We start from the raw sequence: 14,041 nt of genomic DNA, 5'->3' as shown, positions 1-14,041 counted from the left end.
CACAATTTCGTTCAGAAGAATTTGCACAATTCACGAACAACAATGGTGTGAAACATACCAAGGTTCCACCATATCATCCGGCTTCGAATGGTGCAGCAGAGCGCACTGTACAAATTGTAAAATGTGCCCTCATAAAACAAATGTTAGATCCTAATCCAAGGAAACGACAGTTGTCATTGGATCACAAATTGGCTATTTTTTTGATTACATATCGAAATACTCCTCATACAACTACAGGTAGAACACCAGCAGAGTTGTTTCTCAAATGACAGCCACGAACCAGATTTTCGATGTTAAAAGCAAATTTGGCACAGTCCGTAGAAGGGACACAATTAAGACAGAAAGAGAATCATGATAGAGGTAGAGTAAAAGAGAGAAGTGTGAAATTAAACCAGAAGGTGAGAGTGAAGAACCATCACCATAAATGGTTAAAGTAGTTACCAGGAAGAGTGGTAAAGATATGTGGTCCTCGCACGTATTTGATAAAGATGTTTGCTAATGAACAGGTTAGATTTGTTCATATTGATCATATTTTACCTACAGACATGGAAGGAGTTGAAGGTGGGAATGATTCAATTATTTCTGATTCATCAGATAGTTTGATACACCAGTAGCAAATCCTAAATCCAATGTACTGGAAACAAATCCAGGAGAGAATCAGAATGAAAGTCTGAGTCCGAGTCAGGAAAACAAAGAGCCTGAAGTTAGAGTGAGTTCAAATGAAAATCAAGGAAATTCCGTGGAGGAAAACGTTTCTCAGGATGAGCCTCGAATGAGTTTGGAAGGTTCTGTTCAAGAGCGAGGGTATCCTCTTCGAAACAGAAAACAAGTGGTAAAGTTAAATTTGTAAATATGGAAAAAAAAATAAGTTTATGTATAAACATGAAAGTTATGTATGATGTTTGTTATCATAACTTCTTCATTAAGGAGGGAGAAGTGTAATGTCTGTAAGCTTGTAATGTTTGTAGCTCCACACTGTGGATGTGGACGTATTGTGTACTGCAACTACAGTGTAAATAATAAACAGAACTCGGCAGATTCCGGAGGCTTCCGAGAGAGCTGCCTACCATGTTCGGACATGTGTGTGCTTGTGCTCTGTGAATATATCACACTCTCCTATCAAGCTACAGTATAGCAGATATAGGTAAGGAACATACTGGAATAACAATGGAGAGAACAGGAGTGTGCATTAAAAATCTCTATATAATAACAAGGAACAGTTTCTGTTGCTGCAAGCAGAGAAATAAATAAGGAAACATTTTAGCCTTCAGAAAAAAGAAAATCACATATAACAATCAAAAATACCAGTAGACCCGATAAGATTTCTAGTGGATTATCTTACCTGACATTATACAGGCACTTTTCCCCATAACTGAACTTGAAAGGTTGCTCATGGCTGCAGGCAGTGCTCAGCTCAGAACAGGGACTCTGCGGTTCCTTCTTGATTTTTAGAGGAAGGCCATGAAAAGCCACTGAAACGAGAGGAAAAGAGAGTGTGAAAAAGAGCTCTCTATCAAATCTTTACATGTTTTCAAAAAATCCAAAAGAGAGGCTTTTTATCCACCACCCCATCAGCCAAAACCAGTCCTTTGGTATTGGTCACTTTTAGGTGGTGTTGTCATACACTGTTTATTTTGTTTGGATCCCACTGCCAGTATTTCAAATGGTGACATAACTGGACATGGACAAGCCAGTGATGACATACACTAGAGTAATGGCTAAAAATAGTAGCTCGCTCATTTGGGACAACACACCAATGAATAGCTAGAAAATCCAAACATTCGCAAGGATACAATTTTAAACAGTTACTGTACATAGAAAAATAGTTTATTCCGTTGAGAATTACGTTTCTATACAAACATCTGCTGCCAAATGTTTCACTGCAAAATATTTAGAATACATCACTTAAATAGTCATGATTTTATGACCTTGTTGCACAACAGGCAAAGTGTGTGTGTTTGGAATTAATAACAGTCCAGTTCAACAGATGGTCTGATTTGAATGTGCCTTTTATCTTTGTTAGGCCAAGAAATTACTCACACAATTGTTTGCAGTTTATATCATGTCGCATATGCAACCATGTAATATGAGGAATTTAGGGGCCATAATTGCCCCTTTCGGGAGGCAATGGCCTTTTTGCCCAGGGGAGGGTGGCGCTAGTTCCTTTGGCGAAATTGCCCCAGAGGTTTGGGGGGCACTGTACAGGCAGCGCCGCGTCCCGCAATTAGCGCCCCGGGCCAGTGCGCAACAGGCAATGACGTAATTGCTGTGCACGGCGACCCCTCACCACCCCAATTACCCCGAGGGCCGCGAAGCTGGAGGACATCTGCCGCCAAGACGCCCCTTAAAGGGGAAGCCTTTATCGCCCCTGACCGACATTTTATTTTGTCGGCTGACTCTTGGGTCGACAATGGTGGCCCTCGCGTCGACCAGGCTTCCATCATGCAACCCGGCATTCCGTTTTGTTTGGTTGTGCGGCCGCTGGCCCGGTCGATAGCATCCCTGGTGGCCCAGTGGCAGCCACCAAAGGGCCTGCAGAGTGCGCAGCAGCCCTCCCCTTTAACTCAGTAACATCTCCCGCCTTCACCCCCACCTCAGTAACATCTCCCACCTTCACCCCCACCTCAGTAACATCCCCCGCCTTCACCCCCACCTCAGTAACATCTCCCACCTTCACCCCCACCTCAGTAACATCTCCCACCTTCACCCCCACCTCAGTAACATCTCCCACCTTCACCCCCACCTCAGTAACATCTCCCACCTTCACCCCCACCTCAGTAACATCCCCCGCCTTCATCCTCACCTCAGTAACATCTCCCACCTTCACCCCCACCTCAGTAACATCTCCCACCTTCACCCCCACCTCAGTAACATCTCCCACCTTCACCCCCACCTCAGTAACATCCCCCGCCTTCACCCTCACCTCAGTAACATCTCCCACCTTCACCCCCACTTCAGTAACATCTCCCACCTTCACCCCCACCTCAGTAACATCTCCCACCTTCACCCCCACCTCAGTAACATCTCCCACCTTCACCCCCACCTCAGTAACATCTCCCACCTTCACCCCCACCTCAGTAACATCTCCCACCTTCACCCCCACCTCAGTAACATCTCCCACCTTTACCCCCACTTCAGTAACATCTCCTGCCTTCACCCCCACCTCAGTAACATCCCCCACCTTCACCCCCACCTCAGTAACATCTCCCACCTTCACCCCCGCTTCGGTAACATCTCCCGCCTTCACCCTCACCTCAGTAACATCTCCTGCCTTCACCCCCACCTCAGTAACATCCCCCACCTTCACCCCCACCTCAGTAACATCTCCCGCCTTCACCCCCACCTCAGTAACATCTCCCGCCTTCACCCCCACCTCAGTAACATCTCCCGCCTTCACCCCCACCTCAGTAACATCTCCCGCCTTCACCCCCACCTCAGTAACATCTCCCGCCTTCACCCTCACCTCAGTAACATCTCCTGCCTTCACCCTCACCTCAGTAACATCTCCCGCCTTCACCCCCACCTCAGTAACATCTCCCGCCTTCACCCCCACCTCAGTAACATCTCCCACCTTCACCCCCACCTCAGTAATATCTCCTGCCTTCACCCCCACCTCAGTAACATCTCCTGCCTTCACCCCCACCTCAGTAACATCTCCCGCCTTCACCCCCACCTCAGTAACATCCCCCACCTTCACCCCCACCTCAGTAACATCTCCCGCCTTCACCCCCACCTCAGTAACATCCCCCACCTTCACCTCCACCTCAGTAACATCTCCCACCTTCACCCCCACCTCAGTAACATCTCCTGCCTTCACCCCCACCTCAGTAACATCCCCCACCTTCACCCCCGCTTCGGTAACATCTGCCGCTGTACGATAATTTCTGCTTTTTTTAACCTCCAGACTCAATTACTCCACAGCTCTCCTGTCCAGCCTTTTATCATCCACTCTTTGTAAAGTTAAACTCATCCAAAACTCTGCTGCACCAAGGCCCATCACCCATTACCCTGCCCTCACTGTCCTACGTTGGTCCCCAGTCCTATACCAAATGTAAAATTCCCATCCTTATGTTTAACTCTCTTCATGCTTCACCCCTCTCTATCTCTGTAACCTCTTGCGGTCATACAACAACCTCCCTTCAGAACTCTCCATCCTTAGGCATCTTGAGCATCCGCTTCACCCTTCACCCCACCAATTGCAGCCGTGCCTTCAGCTACTTAAGCTCCATGATCTGGAATTCTCTCCCTAAATCCTCCCGCCTCTCCATCTCCCTCTCATTCTTTAATACCCTCTCAAAACCCATCTCTTTGACCAAGTTCTTGGTTGCTCCTTCTAATATCTCCTTCTTTGGCTCGGTGCCCATTTTTTACATAAGAACATAAGAATTAGGAGCAGGAGTAGGCCATACGGCCCCTCAAACCTGCTCCGCCATTCAATAAGATCATGGCTGATCTTCGACCTCAACTCTATTTTCCCACCCAGTTAGAAAAGCCAAAAATTCCTCAGACAAATACTCAGTGGTATATTTTAAAAAGTGCGTTTAGCAGTGAAAGCAAGATTATGACTTAAGAGCTGCTGTGACTGTATGACAGGTGGATAAATATCCTAATCCCCGGCACAGTCATCCCTAATACACAAGCACTACATGATACTGTATATAAAAATACAAAAACAAACACATTTGTTCCACCATCCTTCAGGGGTTAAAATAACTGCCTGCTTAGAGGTTACATTAAATAGTACAGTACTGGCAGGGATCTCTAACACTCACAAGCACACATGAATGCGGCGCATTAATTTATGCAATTTACTTGACTTTCCCACATGTACTCAGTGCATGTAAGAGGCTGTTAAGTACTAAATTATTCCTGATCAAATCACAATCATCTGGAGTCACGATCAACACTAATTAAATTACATTCGCTGAACACGGCTCCAGACTACAACTGCCTGTGCTGCTTTGCAAGTTTCACTCTGCCGATTTCTCATGGGACCCACACCATTGCTTAGTTGCTGGTTACTAAAAATTAGGATGAGCTTCAGATTTGTGTTTGGAACTCGGTTTCCCCACCCCCACACCAAATGCACCACTCAGACTGAGATTCAACAGCATCAACTTACATTTATATAGCATCTTTAACATACTGAAACGTCCCGAGGTTCCTTCAGGACCGTATTTTTCTTCAGTGTGTGTCACTGGCAGCGTGGTCAGCCGCAAAGACTGAATTCATCCAGGTGGACAAATCCAACAGTATCCATATCCAAACATCAGCCAATCTGCACTTTGATTTTCAAGCTCAGTGCAGCCAGATAGGAATTATGGCTCATTAGCAAACGGCACTGCTCTTTAATGGTTGGTAGGACTGTATAAACGGTTATCAATTCCACTCTATTTCTCATGCAAGAAGTCAAGATTTGAGGTAGCTAATTGCGATACATAAAACTATTACTAATTATTTGGCAAATTTCAAGAATAAAAATAGAGGATTATTAGTCGTCAATTTCTCTAACTGTGAGGAAGTGTCTATCACTTATTCAGATCTATACAAGAACAAAAATATCACTCAGAAAGATTTGCTAAACATTTTAGTCAATCTTCCCCATGTGTTAAGTGCAATGGTATTTGACTTTCTGTCAAGATTGATATTTTGCCCCTTCTCCCATTCATCAGCACAGATATTAGGAATTTTCCGACGCTGAGAGGGCGGGTTTGCAGTCAAAATGGAAAAGATTGACATCAGGTCGGGAGCCCACAGTCAACTTGCCTCTACGCTAATCTCCCAGAGGTCAGGTCTGTCGGCGCTGAACAGACCTGACACCAAGCAGCGGGGGAGCAATTTACATCATTAAGAGCTAGTTAAAGGCCAAGTTAAGACAATTTTACCCTCTACTTACCATTTTTCCAGCTTTTTGAAAAGGTTTGCGGCACTTGGGGATTACGTCAGGTAAGTAGGTCAGGTTTTCAATTACACATTCTTCTAAGTGGTTGATAGCTGTAAATGTGGTAAAAAAGCTACCATTTCACAGCTGTTCACTTTCAAATCTTAGAAGCTCGAGCTTTTAGGATTGGGAATACACTTTTGAACTGGTTGGAAGTGTTTGGAGTAAAAGCTCTATCCACTGTCACCTCTTTGGAACAATCTCTCTCACCATTGACTGATGGCTTCTGTCATCTCAACTTCAGCTGCTATCCATTCCATCAACGTAGGTGCCCTTGAAAAAATCTTAGCTTGGTCCTCAGAATCTCACCATGATCAGCCTCAACACCAACATCACCAGGCACACCAGCAGCAGCAACAACACCAACCTTCTCCGCAATCCCCTGATGCTGCACAGGACACACAGCATCAGCACCTGACCACATTGCTACCCAGAGGCCATGGATGGCCTCATCATGACCAGATTTACTTCACTTGATGCTGTTCGCCCTCGCTGCCACCTGATGCAGCAGGTTGGCAACACCCCATACCAGCATCATAAAGCATCCCTGCACTGCCCAAGCCATTCCTTTCACACTCATCGCCATTGCGGGGGGTACAGTTATGTCTCACCATTCACTGCAACTCATTAAGACACTTTCAAAAGTGCACACAAATCTGTCCAAGAAGGCAAAGTGTTGAAGATAAAGATTTCAATGTTTGACAGCACAGTAACAGAAACTTCACATGAACATTCTCTAAAAGACCCAAGTCCCTACCCTTGTGTGTTGTTAGGTGGTATAATTGGACAAGGATGAAGGCAAGTGTGACTAGTGAAATGGGGAAATGATAATGTAGACAGAGAGAGAGGGATGGGTGGAGGTGCAAGGTAAGGATGTGCAGGAATAGGTCAGGGAAGGCATGATGGGGATATGAGTGGCATAGCAGGATGAGGTTGAGTGTGGCTTTGCAGTGACTTTTTGTGATCTACATTGAAAGGTTTACACCACTGCAGCCAGATACTCTTGATGACATCCCTGCTTGTGCCCTCCTGTGCCATGTGCAACCAGGCTGCATTGGTTGTCTGGGGAGGTCTATTCCGCCCATAGGAAGGGAAGAAAACCCCCCTATGTGCTGTGACTCACTCCATAAGTATATGGAGAGAGTCATGGGAGAGCCTGGGTGGAGCCATGCAACTCTGTGCAGTGCTTTGTCAGTGTTTTCAGCACCTCAATGCTATAGAACACTAACATCATAACTGTCAAAATGAATATGGACATGGCTCCTTTAAGGAAACCGGCTGATGACACATCATCAAAAGACATCAGCACACCCGTTTCCTTTTAATTGGCCGGGAACCAAGGTTGGCGGGCTTAACAAGCCATATCATCGTAAACTTATGTGGAGAGAGCGGGCTGCAGCCAACAGCGGGCCGGAACCTCGCAAAAGACCACGGCCGCCCAGACTCATCATGGTTGGCGAAATCACGGCCTAGGAGACTGGTGTGTGGCATAATGGGTAAACTAAACAGAAGAGGCAGATCCTAAGGATAATCAGCAAAGCAACGAGACACCATGTACTGGTCACAGTTAAACTCTGAGATATGCAAACAAGTACTGGCTAAAATACTGCCGCTGTGTTGGCAACAATAAAGATCCTGGTTCAAATAACATTTTTTTATATAAAAGTGGGATCAGCTAATATTTCTATCTTTCACGAGAACTAGTTTCTAAGTAGTCAGGTCCAGGAAAGTCTGGCAGGTTGGATGATGAAGTCACTGTACATGGCGGGAAATTTTGGTGCCGGTGACTGTTTTTACAATAACCCAACCAGTCTTCAATTCAACTTCTTTGTCTAACCGGATTTTCATTTCTGCTTCCTATTTCTGTACACCACAAAACATTGCTTGTTTTGTTTTAATTTGCAGCTTTAAAATGCAACTTTGCTATATATTGAACGATCCTTAAAAATAATCAAACAGAATTTTGATGATTCTGGTGGTCTTCCTGTGTTCGTTCGATTGGGTGCAGTTTGTGTCACTCACAACAATCCTCTCCACTCAGCACATCGGTGTGAGTTTGATTTCTGCTTCCCATGTTATTTTAAACATTGCAACGCTTAACTGGGCCACACTCCTATTGCTGCAATAACAGCCTTGACTTGATTCCTCCCACCCCCAGTGCCGTATTAGAAAAGGCTTTGGCCTACACTCTGGCCTTATTGGTTAGGATCCTCAGCCTGGTTCCATTAGATCTCATACTAGATTCAGGGGCTTACTTTCGTCCCATGAAGAAATAAGCAGGGAAGAGAGGGGTTGGAAATGGGGAAAGAATAGTGAGATGGAATGAACACTTCATCCTGTCCTCACCTGAGATTTTCACGGATGCACGCTGGCAGCCAATGTTCCCTATAATTTTGTTTGATGCTGTGAAGCCCCGTTAAGGGGTTGCTTGGGCCATTCAAAATACCCCGCGGATGTGCGGATTTTCTCATTGTAAAGCTGGCTGCATGGGGTCCCTGGAGCACCCCACAGCTTACAGGTAATATTGCTGGTGACTGCATAGTCATCAGGAGTGGGAGCTTGGCTGTTTTTTTTCTTCTTTCTTCGGATAAATCTTCATTTGTAAAGACATGGATTCATCAAGTACAGTTGACATGGATTTGTCAAGGGAAGGTCGTGTCTGATTAACATGAATGAATTTTTCGAGGAGGTAACCAGAGGGGTCAATGAGGGCAGTGTGTATGATGTAGTGTATATGGATTTTGGCAAAGCTTATGATAAGGTCTCTCATGGCAGACTGGTCATGAAAGTAATAGCCCATGGGATCCAGGGCAAAGTGGCAAGTTGGATCCAAAATTGGCTCGGAGGCAGGAAGCAAAAGGTAATGGTTGATGGGTGTTTTTGTGACTGGAAGGATGTTTCCAGTTGGGTTCCACAGGGCTCAGTGCTGGGTCCCTTGCTTTTTGTGGTATATATCAATGACTTGAACTTGAATGTTGGGGTATGATTAAAAAGTTTGCAGATGACATTAAAATAGACCGTGTAGTTGATAATGAAGAAGAAGAAAGCTGCAGACTGCAGGAAGATATCAAGGTACTGGTCAGGTGGGCGGAACAGTGACAAATGGAATTCAATCCAGATAAGTGTGAGGTAATGCATTTGGGGAGGTCTAACAAGGCAAGGGAATAAACAGTAAATGGTACGACACTGAAAAGTGTAGTGGAAAAAAGGGACCTTGGAGTTCAGGTCCATAGATCGCTGAAGGTAGCAGGTCAGGTAGATAAGGTGGTTAAGAAGGCATATGGAATACTTGCCTTTATAAGTCGAGGCATAGAATACAAGAACAAGGAGGTTATGTTTGAACTGTATATAAGAACATAAGAACATAAGAAATAAGAGCAGGAGTAGGCAATACTGCTCCTCGAGCCTGCTCCACCATTTAATACAATCTTGGCTGATCCGATCATGGACTCAGGTCCACTTCCCTGCCTGCTCCCCATAACCCCTTATTCTTTTATCAGTTAAGAAACTGTCTATCTCTGTCTTAAATTTATTCAATGACCCAGCTTCCACAGCTCTCTGCGGCAACAAATTCCACAGATTTACAACCCTCTGAGAAAAGAAATTTCTCCTCATCTCAGTTTCAAGTGGGCGGCCCTTATTCTAAGATTATGCCCCCTAGTTCTAGTCTCCCCTATCTGTGGAAACATTCTCTCTGCAGCCACCTTGTCAAGCCCCCTCATAATCTTATACGTTTCGATAAGATCACCTCTCAATTTTCTGAATTCCAATGAGTAGAGGCCTAACATACTCGACCTTTCCTCATAAGTCAACCCCCTCATCTCCGGAATCAACCTAGTAAACCTTCTCTGAACTGCCTCCAAAGCAAGTATATCCTTTCATAAATATGGAAACCAAAACTGCACGCAGTATTCCAGGTGTGGCCTCACCCAATACCCTGTATAACTGTAGCAAGACTTCCCTGCAAAAAACAGTGGTTAGGCCGCAGCTGGAGTACTGCGTGCAGTTCTGGTCACCACATTACTGGAAAGATGTGATTGCACTGGAAAGGGTGCAGAGAAGATTTACAAGAATATTACCTGGACTTGAGAATTTTGGCAATGAGGAAAGATTGGAGATGCTGGGTCTGTTTTCTTTGGAACAGAGGAGGCTATGGGGAGACCTGATTGAGGTATATAAAATTATGAAGGGCCTGGATAGAGTGGATAGGAAGGACTCATTTCCCTTGGCAGAGGGGTCAACAACTATGGGGCATAGATTGAAAGTTATTGGGGGGAGGTTTAGTAAAGATATATGGGGAAATGTCTTCACCCAGAGGGTGGGGGGGGGTCTGGAACTCACTGCCTGAAAGGGTGATAGAGACATAAATCCTCACCACATTTAAAAGATACTTGGATGTGCACTTGAAGTGTCGTAACCTACGGGGCTACGGACCAAGAACTGGAAAGTGGGATTAGGCTGGATAGCTCTTGGTCGGAGGGCACGGACACGATGGGCTGAAATTCCCTCCTTCCGTGCTGTAAATTTCTATGATTCTATGATTCTATGAATAGTGAAAGGAGAGTGCAAATCAAGAAAGTGAGAGCGAACTAGAAAATGTCAGTTTTGAAGTCAATGCAAAGGAAAATTGGCTGGAATATATAATGGGTGACCGATCTGATATACCACATTTTATACTATTGCTGAATGTTAAAATTATCTCCAATATAAAGAAGGGCACAGACGAGAAGTTGAAAGAAATACAGAAGAGGAGAGAGATAAGTTTTCAGGTTTACTAGTGTCAGTGACCATAGTTAGAGAGACATGAGAGGGAAGGAGTATTTTCATGGAGCCGGTTGTAAAAGATTTTGAAAACCATTGAATTTCATGGAATCATATAACACAGAAGGAGGCCATTCGGTCCATTGTGCCTGTGCCAGCTCTTTGAAAGACCTATCCAATTAGTCCCACTGCCCAGCTCTTTCCCCATAGACCTGCAAATTTCTCATTTTCAAGTATATTTCAAAATCCCCTTTGAAAGTTACTTTGAATCTGTTATATATGTATACTTGTATTTACTTTGTACAGCCACCAGAGGGCTCATCCACTGGAGTCCCCTTGGGAGCACAGGTATTTAAGGAGGCTTCACAGGTTGGAGAGGCACTCTGGAGACCTGCAATAAAAGACTACAGTCACACGTTACTTTGAGCTCACAGTGTTCAGTCTGACTCTTTCTCCATACATAACAGAATCTGCTTCCAGATTGTAATAACTCGCTGCATAAAAAAAATGAATTTGTGCTCATGTTTATTGTCAAGGGTGACAGGTTGGGATTAATTTCCAAAATCTGTGCTCCCAGTGGGCATACCTGACCACAGTGACCATATATCTGAAATTTAGACTCGCTGGGCATCATTTTTTTCTCACACTTAAATCAATAAATGCAAAATCACATGCAATATACACTTAAACTTCTGATATGTGTTAGCAGTGGGTGGGACTCCCTGTCTGGCACAAAAAGTCAGAAAAAATACCCAAATTACATGAGTGAACACAAGGAAACGTGGGCTTCAAAAATGCAAAAATAAAATAAAAGACTTACTCCAATAAAGTAAGATATGCCCACCCTGGAGAATATACCAAATCACCGAGGCCTGCTATTTGCAATGGGACCAGTGATAACTACTGGTAGAGTGCGATATTTTTGCGGGTGATTTTCATGAAACACTATTTCAATAGAAGGAATAATGGATAAACAATCAATCATGGTGCATTTGTAATAATGTTCCTTTCAATCTTCTCGAGCAGCAAAATTGCCAGTTGTTGTTAAAACAGGTTAAAAATGTTTGTAATCAACTGTGTAGTTTATAATACTTGTGTGTCACAGAAATGGTGACAGTGTTGATTTACTGTAAATGATAACATGATCATAGATAGTAAACTTCCAAAATCACAAAAAATGTAGTACACATTCAGTCCACAGCTGTACCAGATGAGCCACCAACTCTAAATTCCACTCTTATGCTTGCTTCCGATACCATTAATATTCCTCTTTTTCGACGCGATTGTCTAATTCTCTTTCAAGGTAATTTATGGACTCTGCTTCAACAAACGTTTGTGATGAGGAATTCCACATGCACCCTCTGTTTATCAATTATTTTCTAGCTTTCCATAATCCTGTATTAGGAATTATATATCTGGTATTTAGAAATCTTTACAGCGCCTATATTTAAATGGTGGAAGATCTCACACAAGCATATCTTATGCTATTTGTGTTCCTTTGGTCTAGAATCGGTAACTTCACAAAAGAGGGAAGCCAAGAAATTGTACAATATTCATAACAAAATTCCAGACTAATTCCAGCAAAGGGGTCAGAAAATAGTGCAGAACCCAGATCTCAGGATCCCCCCACCCCTCAAAAAAACCACAAATTGCAATCTGGGGGAGGGGGAGGGGTAGCACCTCGAGTACTGCGTACCGTTTTTGTTGGGTAGGCATGCCTGTTCACTGTGTGATGTCTGTAACACTGTTATGCTACATTGAATGTACCCTTGTACTGTACACACCTTACCGGTACACAGAGGGTGCTGTTGCTGGAGACCTAGGGGTTGCCTGCACACGGCAGGTAACCCAGTATAAAAGGGAACTCACAACTTGTTGTCGCCACTCAGGAGCTGCTAATAAAGAACTGCAAGTCTGCACAGTTTAAGTACCATACCCAGCCTCGTGGAGTCAATACTAAAGGTGCCTACATACACTACAACTGGCGACGGGAATATGAGATCACGAACTACACGCTCAACATGTCTAACCTCAGCAACTTTCAGCAATTTACAGAGGGGGAAGATTGGGACGCATTGGTGGAAAGATTGGAACACTTCTTTATAGCCAACGACCTGGACGGGGACACACTGGCCACACTACCGAACAAATGCAGGGCCATCCTGCTTAGCAGTTGTGGTCCCAACATCTACGGTCTCGTCAGGGACTTACTAGCCCCGGAGAAGACAACCACCAAGAGCTATGAGGAACTTGTAACAATCATACAGGAACAACTAAAACCGAAAGAAAGCATCCTCACAGCCAGGCACCGGTTCTACACTTATCGGCGACCTGAGGGCCAAGAAATTGCCAAGTATGCTGCACACTTAAGAAGACTAGCTGCACCGTGTGAGTTTGGCGACCACCTTAATGAAGCACTAAGGGACATATTTCTCCCTGTGGGAGACCCCCCAGGTCCAGCAGGCTACCTGACCATGTAGCCTGGACCTTTGGAACAAACGTGATGCCTCTTGCTGGACACGCACACAGGCAGTGGTAGCAGACCCACGACAAGGACAGTGATCAATGGGCAGCCCAGCCACCACCAATTGCAACCTGCGCCACACCGGCCCTACAACCCTTGGCTATCAGGGCCAACACCAGGAGCATGAGGCCAATACCCTCCAGCTTCCGTGACAAACCCTGGGAGACCACCCAGTCTTGTGGCCCTGCCCACCACCCCACAACTACCCACATCACAGAGTATACACACCACCACTGCTGCCATGGATACCTCCCCGAGGGATCCCACAACAGTGACACCCACTTGGTTTGTGTGTGAGGGAGGGGAAACGTACGAGGCCAGCCTCAAGTACAGGGGTCACACCTGGCAACCACACAACCCTCACCACAACCTCCCATAGCCCACCACTGATCACCTCCCCTGGTCATGACAACTAGGATATGAAAAATGCTCAGGGGGGAGTATTGTTGTGTACGCATGCCTGTTCACTGTGTGATGTCTGTAACACTGTTATGCCACATTGAATGTACCCTTGTACTGTACACACCTTACCGGTACACCAGAGGGTGCTGTTGCTAGAGACCCAGGGGTTGCCTGCACACGGCAGGTAACCCAGTATAAAAGGGAACTCACAGCTTGTTGTCGGCACTCAGGAGCTGCTAATAAAGGACTGCAGGTCTGCACAGTTTAAGTACCATACCCTGCCTCATGGAGTCATTACTAAAGGTGCCTACATACACTGCAGTTTTGGTCTCCGTATTTAAGGAGGACAGCATTGGAGGTAGTTCAGAGAAGGTTCACTAGGTTGATTCCTGAGATGAAGGGTTTGACTTATG

The 14,041-nt window shown here is 45.0% G+C and overlaps 1 protein-coding gene across 3 annotated transcripts in view; it reads right to left on the bottom strand.

Annotated features, from left to right (window-relative positions):
* etv1 (ETS variant transcription factor 1) overlaps nt 1-14,041 on the bottom strand; it is a 186,102-nt gene that overhangs the window by 124,112 nt on the left and 47,949 nt on the right. For all 3 annotated transcript variants that reach the window (XM_070879983.1, XM_070879982.1, XM_070879984.1), the window contains exon 6: nt 1,343-1,472. In XM_070879983.1, the coding sequence (XP_070736084.1) occupies nt 1,343-1,472 (130 nt within the window). The remainder of the gene's footprint in view (nt 1-1,342; nt 1,473-14,041) is intronic.

This window comes from Pristiophorus japonicus, chromosome 5, assembly GCF_044704955.1.
Source record: "Pristiophorus japonicus isolate sPriJap1 chromosome 5, sPriJap1.hap1, whole genome shotgun sequence".
NCBI lineage: Eukaryota > Metazoa > Chordata > Chondrichthyes > Pristiophoridae > Pristiophorus > Pristiophorus japonicus.
This window is presented reverse-complemented; position numbering and strand designations above follow the sequence as displayed.